Source organism: Protopterus annectens, chromosome 8.part0 (assembly GCF_019279795.1).
Source record: "Protopterus annectens isolate FY-2018-M chromosome 8.part0, PAN1.0, whole genome shotgun sequence".
Taxonomy (NCBI): Eukaryota; Metazoa; Chordata; order Ceratodontiformes; family Protopteridae; genus Protopterus; species Protopterus annectens.
In genome coordinates this window covers 832,936,558-832,947,866 of record NC_056741.1, presented here as the reverse complement: position 1 = coordinate 832,947,866, position 11,309 = coordinate 832,936,558, and the positions used below count along the sequence as shown (strand labels likewise).

Here is an 11,309-nt window from a genome sequence, read left to right as displayed (position 1 = left end):
GGGAATCTAGTTTATAATGTAAAAATCCCAGCTGCACATTCATTTGAAAGTCCAGTACACCACACAAACAGGAGAAAGCAACACGGGTAAAACCAAAACCAGATAACCACTTGACCAAAGTTTATCACATAAATCATGCATAAATAATCTAAAAACACAGAAATAAGGAAGACTGTTTGGCTTAAAAGTGGATAATCAATAAAGCATTTTGCAAGTGCAGTTATAAAATCACTGCAGCACAGCACTATCAGCAGTATGTGTTATTACGTATAAACTATTACAAATACAGAACTACAAAACTTAATTTGACTTAGTTGAAAAAATGCGTATACCATTCTCCCACCTTTACAAAAGGATTACACGCCTCGTAAGTGGGCTGAAAATTTAAATTACTAATGAACACATCTCTGCTTTGTGGACACAGTCTAGATGAAGCTCTTTTGGCTTTTATTAGACAGAGTGAAGTTTTGTTAAAATGTGTAACCAGGCTGCACTTCAGTGGCCGATCCACTCCACTATACTTGAAGGGCAATAGCGTTTCTCATATTTTCCCTCACAAGTGGGGAATAATCTTGAGCGAGTTCAGGCTACTTTTCATGCAGTCTGACTGAAAGGACCATTACATTGTCTGTACCTATGTCCATCTGTCTAACCAACTTGTTTGTACAATTAGTGATGCAACAGTTCCAGGGAGAGACAAAAAACATAACAGGAATTTAACTTTTCAGTTTCATTTACTGTACAAATGGGCAGGAAAATTCCGTTTCTCTCTCACACACAAACTCTTGCCAAGACTTGCTGAAAAACTATTAAATCTGTACAATGCCATACTTACTTCAGTTTACGACTTAAAACTTGACTCCAACTGCCCGGGGCAGCACACAAATCCACAGCCCTAAAAACACCTGCAAGAGAATTTATCAAAATATTAAACTCTTAAGGATGGTGATCTGAAAATTTTATAGATACTAGTCCTAAAAAAACTTTTTCTAGTCTGTTTCCATGAATTGCTGTGACACAACCCACCCCCCTTTTTAAAATGGGACCAACTGCAGTCTAACAAACTATTATAACACTCACAGAAAATTCTATTGCAATTAAAGTGGGGTGGAAAGATACTGTCAGGCAATGTACCCTCTGAGTAAATAGCCTCATTAGTGGAAACAACCATTTTTAAATAATGGAACTTTTACTTATACCTACTTTTCAAGCAAGGCAGAGAACGCACCCACAGATCCTTCCTTGAAATACTATGTTACTTAGCAAAGAAGGGCAGAAACAATTTGCATGCAGGATGACTTCAGAAAAATCCATCTTGTTGTCCTTGACACAATGACATCAGTGATGAGCATTAAATATTTCCTCCACAAATTAATAGCTCATCTCCATTACATTTTTGTAATTATAAAATGCATCTAATTTAGTAGGATACCTCAACATGACTGGACCATTCACAATTCTGCATAAAACTGCTTACATAAACTTCTTGCATGCTCTGCATACCTCTGCTTATATGTTTTTTTTTCCCAAATGCACAGTGCTTTGTTTTAAATCTCTTGACAATACTCTGAACTTCACGTATGCCTTATTTCACTGTAAATGGATTTATAAATCCCCAGTCAGTTGCTGAAACAGGCCCACTTGGGATAGTCCACTGTCCAGGTAAACTTCAATTATTTGTCACTGTTTATAGTACCACTATCTGATCCTCTTCATACAAAAGTCCAAATACTCAAAAGCCCCACCCAACATTTGTAAAGTGGTCTTATAGTGTATGGACCCTCCTTCATGCAACCCATTGGAGACAGACCTGTGCACAGTGCAGAAAAGCTTCAAAAGCCATTAGACAGTAACAAACTACTGATTTTTCTGGGAAAAGCTACCTTTCGACTCCAAATGTGGCTGACTTACTAGAATGCCTGGCTGATCTACAGGAAAACAGGTCAAGCAACATATTGGTTTATCATCTGACACCTGAATTTTAGCAGTATTAAGTGCAAAATAATAAAACATTTTCTATGAAACTTCCTCAAGCAATAATGATGTGCAACATAAGTCTAATAAGACAATCTATGAATGGAAGACAAGCTAGTAAAAATCTTAATCATTTTGACAGGAAGAGGGAGTGGTGTAAGTAAGCTAGTAAAAATCTTAATCATTTTGACAGGAAGAGGGAGTGGTGTAAGTAAACAGCACAATACTGCACTCCTTGTAATGATGAGGGCAGGAGTGATCAATAGGGCCAACAATCTGGCTTTCTCTGTTTTATACTTTTAAAAACCTGCCTTTTTTTTAATAAATATTAGAAACTGTTAGGGAATGGACTGAAAAAAAAAAACAGAGCCATGATCTCAAGTCTCCTACAGTTCAACACCCATAAACGTGATATTATGTACCCAGAAAACAGTACCTTCAGAAGTGTGTACAAAAAGGTGAGATGTTGAGAATGTTCCATATGAAAGACAAGCTCTGCATCAGTTTGACAACACAGCAGACATGATCTGTAGGAAGCTGGGACATGCAGTAACACATATCACTTAAAGGAGTGTTGGACAGGTACTAGTGCAAGTCCATCTGGAGTATACTGACCAGTAGTGCAAGCTACATCATAGAAATGACAGAGTAGAGCCATATCTAGGTCTTTTGCTACCCTAGTCAGTTAACCAGATTGATGTCCCCTCAAGCAAAATTTAAGGATCCAAAGGATAGCATAGTTTCACAACTAAATGCTGATGCTGCATTTGTACCCAAAGCGCACCCTGTAACCACTTGCAGCAAACCTCTTCACCCCTCCCTAGTTATGGTTTTGAGACAAAGCACAGGTAATGCACAGGTGAGGTCACAGTAGAAGTCCCATGAACAGCAACAGGCACTTCAGTATGAGCACAATGAGAAAGGAGATGCATTATCAAACTCATGAGCGTGTCATGGGAACGAAGATGGTACCAGAGTGGATGCCTTTCAAATGATGATGTGTATTTGCACACAAAGGCACATAATAAAGTCAAAAGGAGAGTGTTCAAAATAAATAGCAAAACACACTCAATAAATTTGCATTTGGTAACCATATTAGTTCACTACTCAGGGATCCTGTAAAAAATAAATAAATAAATAAATAAATGTGCAAACAGCAAAACTCAAAATGAATAGTAATAACAGAGTTTGAACAGAGGAACCAGACAGGGGTGTCATCTTTCCCCTCTTATTTGCTTTATATTTAGGATCTATCATCAAATAAAATAAGGGACTCTCAAATTCAAGGGTATAACTGGTATGATAATCAATAAAAGTTAACTTTATTTGCAGATAAATCCGGAAAATTATATTTTGGTGATGTGGAATATTTTGAGACAGTTTTCAGTCTTTTTGGGATACAACATTTATGTATATAAATCAAAGGCTATATAGCAGCAAACAATGTACCTACACATGAATTGATTTAGCAATGCTCGTATTTATGAGGCCATAAGACAAAGTATTTAGGTGTATGGAGTGAGTGAGTGAGTGAGTGAGTGAGTGAGTGAGTGAGTGAGTGAGTGAGTGAGTGAGAGTGAGTGAGTGAGTGAGTGAGTGGTGCACTTATGTCTTAAGTGATAACTTGGACGTATTTAAAAAATTAAAATTATAAAGAAGAGAATGAGGAACAAGGCATAGAAATCAGAAACAAACGTACAAAAATGCATATTTGAAAATGTCAGCCTTGAAAATGAGTGGTGTGGTAAGATGCAGGCACAAATACAGGAAAATGTTTGTAAATAAATTAAAATATGTATAATGAAAATTAAAATAAGTAATGGAAAAGGGGCCTTATCCTGCCAGCAACAAGTCAGTTCACAAAGACAAAAAGTACTGAAGGTGCCTGGCATAGGTAAAGTATAGATAGAAGGAGATAGTGTCCATTGGGGAAGAGACCGACTTGCTGATCAGACAGCATTGTGCAAGGAAATCATCAGTTAGAATGAAGCTTCCTTCAGGACTTTTCTTGCCCAAAAATAAGGAAGGTGAATACTCACCCTGAACTTCTAAAAGATATAAACGTTGTTCTATCCCAACTTAACAATAAGTAGAAGAATGGTGCAACTACTGCAGCAGTGAGGAATTTGAACATCTACTGTTATGGATAAGTGCAACTTACACTACTATGTTCATCATTCCCGTTGCTGCAGTAGTCTTTGGTCTACGCAGGTTGATTACCAAAGCCTATCCAACCTGGAAGGAGGAAGGCTATTGACCCAGGAGCCTCTGGAGAATGGTCCTAGCAAAGCCTGGTGTGGACCTAAAAAAGGAAATGGTTTATAATACTTTGCAAAAGTATATACAGAGGGCAGTACCTGCCTCTAGAATACTTCTAAATGCCACCCCTTTCTAATATGTCACTGAAAAAGCCAAGGTTGTTGTAGAATGAGCCTTAATACTGCCTGAAACGGAATTACTATGGTGGGAATAACAAAAGGAAATAATTGATGACAACCATCCATCTGTTTTGATACAGGCTGTCCTTTGTTCAAACATGAGAAACAAACAGTTGATCTGCTTTTCTAAAGGATTTAGTTCTGTCAAGAATGTGCCTGTGCTGCCTATGAAAGCCTAGAGCATGTGTAATCCTTTTCCCCAGGTTCTCAGTATCTGGGTAGAAAACTGGGAGATTGATGGTTTGACTAAGTAAACTCAAACTACCTTGGGCACGAGTGAGGGGTTCGTTCTTAATGAGACCCTATCTCTCTGAAAAAACACTTTCCCACCATGACAATGTACAACTCAGATTTGCAGATGTCATAGGAATGATAACAGGTTTCCATGTAATGACTCTTATCGCTGCCCGATGAGCAGGTCCAAATAGAGACATTAACTTTTCCAGCACAAAGTTAAGATCCCAAAAAAGAACAACTTGTTTACGAGGAAGTCTTGGGTGCATAACTTCCTTCGGAATCTGTTCCACTTTCTTCTCTGTTTTTAGTGAAAGATCCATGGGCAGACATGCTGAAATGGCCAGAAGATGCACCTTGACAGTGGCATAAGAGATGCCAGAGGATAGTAACTCCAAAAATATGTTAGCAACAGTGGTACATAGTGTCTATCCAATTACTATGGTCCCTTCAGGGATTAACTTCAAAATATTTTCTACTTGCCAATATAACATTTCCTAGTAACAGTTTTTCTTTCCTCCTTTAATACCTGTTGCACATCCTCATAATAAATGATGCCTAAAAGGAATCAGAATTGAATCATCCAGGCAGTTAGTTGAAGAACTTGGACATGGGGTGTATCAAACTCCATTTATCTTGTGAGAGTAGGTCCAATTTGAGAGAATGCTTTTTTGCCCTTGACCAATTCCATAAGAAGACAAACAATACTGCTTATGCCAAAAGGGAGTCACCACAATGACCTTTGGGGAGTCCTTCAGACTCCGTGGAAAAACAAATGAACATTCCTGACCAGAGGAGAGAAAATGCATCTTCCTTCTGGGCTAGTTGGTAAGAAGTCATGCATCAGAATTTTTTCAACTGTTTGGAAAGGAGGCAAATAGATATATTTGAGGTACTCCCTACAACTTGATCAATTCCTGGCACATCCTCTCATTCAATTACCATTCATGAGGGACTGCTCAGCTTGGCTGCTGTCATATTTTGCTCTGACTGACTGCAAGATGCTTGGAAGGCTAAACGGTGCTGAAGAGCTACCTCCCAAGCCTGTACAGAGGGTACAATCTGGTGTGCCCCCTGCTTGTTTACCTGCCACATAACTATGATGTCTGTTACCACTTGAAGAGATTCTTGGAACCATAAATGATGAAAGGATGTTAAGGCATAGATCACAACTAACATCTCTGACATTTATGGGTTTGGTGTATCTGTTAAGTTACATAGGCTTTGCACCTTTACCCTCAGAGAAACTGCCCCCCCCCCCAAGCAAAATCTGAGCCTTCTGTTTTTGCAAATTGGCTTGGAACTTGAGAAAAAAAAAGAGGAGACCTGGATTTGCTTCTACCTGTAGTTTATCACTGCCGCTCCTGTTTGACAAAACCCAAAATTGGAATCTGAAATTCAAGAGGCTGCAAATGTTGGGTCCACTTATTTTAGAAACCACTAAACTTTCCGATGTGTTATGTAGCAAAAGGAATCATAGAAGCCATGAACTCCACGGTCCTGAGATATACTCTGGCTGAAGTCCGACACTGATTGGAGAAGCTACCAGATAAAAATCCACTTTTCCTTATCAAAAAGGCTTTTTGTTGTGAGGTGTCTACAAGACACCCCAGAAAGACAATCCTGTGTGACTGAGTCCAGAAGGCTTTCTGAACGTTTATCTGGAATCCCACATTTGTCAAAAAAGAAACCTATTCTAATCACTCTTGACATCCGAGAAAAGACTGCAAAGATAAGCAAGTCATCTAAATAAGGAAATAAGTGAATGCCATTCAGTCTGCAATGAGCTATAATTGAAGCTAGACACTTTGTAAACACCCTTGGAGCTGTAGCTAACCCAAAGACTATGCAGAGAACTGATAATGTGAACCAGACAGAAAATATGAGACATTTCCTGAAGCTTGTGGCTATGGCAATATAATGAAATGCATCCTTTAGATTTAATGTTACCATAAAACTCCCACGTGGAATGATAGGTAACAAATTCTGAAGGGTCAACATGTTGAACTGTGGTATATTCACATACAGATTTAAATGGGAAAGAGCTACAGCTTCTTTACTACGAGAAACATCCTAGTTAGAAGTCTTTGCCCTTTTGATTTAAAGGCACCAACTCCATGACTCCTAGGGTGAGTAAGTGATGAAGAACCTGAGGAAAAAATGTATGGTTTGAAGAATGGGGAAGAATCCCCATAAAAGGAGGTATTTGTATCCAATGCCAGCTGTAGTCCTCAAACCAATTTTAGCACCCAAAAGTCTAAAATAATCTCTTGCCAAAGGGAAATGCACAGAGCGAGTTTCTGGGACAGATTCAGACAGATGGAGAAGGGAGAGAGAGAATGCCGAGTCAGTCATTCTGAAGTACCAGTGTGCCCTTTTTCTGAAAGGATCATTGATTCTTGTTATGCCCCTCCTGCCATCTTTTTGTTTCTTTGTTTGGATTGAGAAAGCAGGGATTGTTTTATTTTCTACATAGAAGAGAGGATATGGGAGATTTACAAGGGGGGGGGGGTTGAAAAATCTTAGAAACTCCCTGCTTTCTCTCTCTCTCAAATGTTTTATATGAGGACCTGGGTACCAGATAGGCCCAATAAAACAACCTTATCTGAAGATGAATTTAAAATTTAAAATATTAGAATTTATCTCATCTAAAACCATCGGTTATTTACCCAGGAATTATCTCCTCAGCACTCTAGCAGCTGCAGTGGCCCCAGACAATTTCTACACACTCTTTAAGGCATGTTTTAATATGTAAAAAATGACAAACAATAGAATTCAGATAATTATCTTCAAGAGAGAGTGTAACAGATACTTATCTCAAAACTGTATGTACAAAACAGAACAGCTTCCTCACATGTGGCTGATAGTTCTCTTACCAAATCTGTCCAATGCCTTAAACTACCTGCGACAGGTAAAATACTAAAGTGTCAAAGATTAATTCTAATGACAAGTATTTTTAGGAGTGGATATATTGATAGGTAAACCCCATTTTTGGGGAGGATTTTAAGGATGATAATCTGATTACTTAAATTGCAATATTTGTCCATAATTTTGTTAGGGTCAGTTTATACCCATTTTACAGCAAATATTATTAACTAGAAATATGTACGAAGATAACTAATAAATAATTATTTTCTTCCAACATTACTAAAAGTTACACATTTAAAATAGTTTGGCTTTATTCCTGGCAAAAAAAAGGAATTGCTAACCAAATTTTCCAATTCATTATATTATACACTGAAAAAGACAAAAATGGTATGAAATAACCTCTGGGATTTGTTTGTCTGCACCCAGGACATTTTTGTGATAGATACCCAGGCCTCTGGTTACTTAAACAAGTGTCCCCGACTGCCTCCAGAGGGCAGCAACCAGGCAACTTTTCTGAAGCACTGGTAGGGTTTTATTTTTTTTTTTTTTACTGTCACACAGATTGTAAAGTGCTGCTCAGTTTGGATGACAAATGCTATACCGGAATAATGCCCAGAAGAGCCAATAGCACTCCCTATCAGTTTGTCTCTTGTGCCCACTCCCAACTATGCTTCTGATTTGTCTCTGCACATTCAGCATCCAACATCACTTCCCTGGAATGGTAACAATTACCAGAAGCCAAACATTCACTATCTAGGCCAGTGTCCTGAAACTATTACACTTATCCTGCAGTCATACATTGAGTCTTGTGGTTGGTAAGACACTGAACACTGTATCCGAGTATTCAGAGTATAGCACTGCATACTCATAACGAGAGTGACATTATCCAGAAGCAAAAATTCTATGCAATAAATGACAGCAAGTCCTCTGTTTATTTGCTAAGTTTTTCTGCATAGCTGCCTATTTTGAGCATTTTCTGGCTTGTTAAACTTGATTTCTGCATTAGTAACTGTATTTAGAGCACAACCTAGAGCTGTTTACTGAATTTCCTGTTTGCACTTATTTTTAAAATCGTTTTTTTCTCAAAACTTGCATTTTATCTGTCTTTGGCCTAGCACTATTGTGTGGGGTCATTTACTGCACTGTTATAACTTGTTGATACTTGGGAACCTCTGCTATCTCTGAAAAAAAACAAAAAAAATCTTGCTTTTTTCTCACTTTTCTGAGATTTAAAAAAGTTCAGTTACAGGCTTGCTGTTCTTGAACTGTTTGTAAGTTTCTGTGAGGCCATTTTTTGCTTGGGCTAAAGGGAAGTCTCTCTGTTGATCAGTGGCAGTGAAAAACATTGAGCAGCCTGACTGCCCCTGTGGGAGTGGTTACTGACTTGAAACTGTAGTTTTATTGGCCATTTTGGGTCAATTCTTCATCTTCCCCTCTTAAAACCCTCTTTTGCGTGGTTTTGTGCATTTTTGAGCATAGCGCAACAGCGGGCAGCGCTGCCTAATTGGGTTTAAACTATTCCTGGCTCCACAAAGTCTGCTCTTCACTTTTTCCCTTAGAACTGCTCTATCTCTCAATTTAAACACCATATTCTCATTCTACAGCCCTTCACTGGTCCAATTAAGTAATCCTACAAGTTAGCACTATTAAACCATAAGCACTACTTACTCTTATACTCTCTACGATTACCCTTGTCCTCTATTGGTCCGTCTTAAATTCATTTTCCCTATATTACTCTAGCATATCCAAAGGTCAGTCAATGGTTTCCTCTCCAGTCCAGCTGGTGAATCTGGGAATTTTGAGGCAATGTTACAACTGTCTCATGTACACGGACAACCCTCTCCTCCTCCAAACAGGTTCAAATACATGTGAGAGATGCAACTATTTAGCCAAACTGGAGGCTGAGCTCTCTCATCTCAAAACTGATGTAAGGAGGAGAAGGTAACCTCACACAACACAATTCCAGTATCACATAGTCCCACCACATCAGCGAACCAAACACATAAATACACAAAAACATACTCGGAGGCTCTAAATAAAAATCTACCTAAGCAACAGAGACCTCCAAAGCAGACATCCAAGCAAACGCTACCTCAAAACTAAACACGCACAACACATAACCCACAAAGTCAGTGTGCCAAGCAGCCACAGCCCTTAAGGCTGAATAACACACCTGATACTCTTGTAATAGGTGACTCTATTATCAGGCACACTGACGTCCCGCTCACCAGGCTGAACAAAGAAAAGGTCACGGTGAGCTGCCTGCCGGGTGCTAGGATCCGCCACATAATGCAAGCACTCACGTCACTCCAAAGCAAATACAAATATAACTCAGTCATTGTACATGCTGGTGTGAATGACCAGAGACGTACCTCCCTGGACTACATGAAAAGAGACATAGAGGAGCTCTCTGATCATGTAGCCCAGGCTGATATGACCCTGACCTTGAGCATCATCTTTCCCTCACCTAGAATGATGCCACAGTACAAAGACAAAATGATCAATTTTAACAATTGGCTAAAATTTTGGTGTCATTCAAAGGGGATCCAGTGTCTGTCAGCCTGGGATGACATGCTCGACAAGCCACGTTGCTTCGCTAGGGACGGCTTGCACCTGTCACCACTGGGCTTTCAGATATTGGCAAAGGCTCTTGCCACCCCATAGTGCCTTTTTAGGCAAGGCTCAAAAGTCAAACCCACCCCATAGACAGCACAAGGAACAAGAAACTAAGGGTAATGCTGCTAAACGCCAGAAGTCTTAACCTCAAGATGCACGCACCAAGCTCTCCTCAGTATGGAGAACATCAATATCTGTGCAGTGACAGAAACCTGGTTCAAAGCTCCAGAGAGCACCCCAGCACTACCAGGCTATACCTCATATCATGCTTTTCGCCCCAAAACCCGGACCGAACCACAAAAGGAGGGAATTTCCATATTTATCAAGGATATCCACACCTCCAGGTTAGTGGCACTGCAAGCATCGGAGACCATCCATGTGCAACTAACAGTGGGCAAGACTGCTTTTCAGTTTATAGCATCCTACAGACCACCCTCTCAAAGTCAGGAATCCCACTCGGCTTTCCTGAAAACATTGGAGAACATGAAGATCTCTCCGAACACCATTATATTGGGCGACTTCAACTACCCAAACATTGACTGGGAGCACTACTCAAGCTCCAGCACCTTAGCCCAAAGGTTCCTGGAAATTATAAACTCAAATGCTATGGAACAACTAGTCACCAGTCCCACAAGAGGGGACAACATACTAGACCTGATCATTACCAACATGGGGACTCTATGCTCCACACCAGAAGTATATCCCTCATTGGTAAGATCAGACCATAAATTAATTTCACTGGATGTCCACATCCCGACCCCACCCCCAGCCCATAAAACCACAGTGAAAAACTTCTCAAAAGTGAACTTCTCACTTCTCAAAACCGAAGTGGAATCCTTCAGGACCCCAGGGCCAGTGGAAACTACGGCCCAAACTGCAGAATCCTATATAAATGCATTCTACGGACATCTTCAGGAAAGCATGGATCATGCTATCCCAAACAAAACCAAGACCCAATCATCCAAAGGCAGGCGTCCAGTCTGGTGGACCCCTGCCACAAAAACTGTACAACAGAAGGAGGAAGCTACTACATGATAGAGCAAAATCCCTAATAGGGAAGGCATCTCTGATCAGTACTAGCAAAAAATTACAATCCCTCATAAAATCCTCCAAGGCCAGCTTCGAGAGAAAAATTGCACAGGACACCAAAGACAATCATAAGGCTTTTCAGTTATGTTA

The 11,309-nt window shown here is 39.7% G+C and overlaps 1 protein-coding gene across 2 annotated transcripts in view; it reads right to left on the bottom strand.

Moving 5' to 3' along the window:
- FTSJ1 (FtsJ RNA 2'-O-methyltransferase 1) overlaps positions 1–11,309 on the bottom strand; it is a 1,029,035-nt gene that overhangs the window by 852,113 nt on the left and 165,613 nt on the right. For both annotated transcript variants that reach the window (XM_044080307.1, XM_044080308.1), the window contains exon 3: positions 836–905. In XM_044080307.1, coding sequence (XP_043936242.1) covers positions 836–905 — 70 coding nt within the window. The remainder of the gene's footprint in view (positions 1–835; positions 906–11,309) is intronic.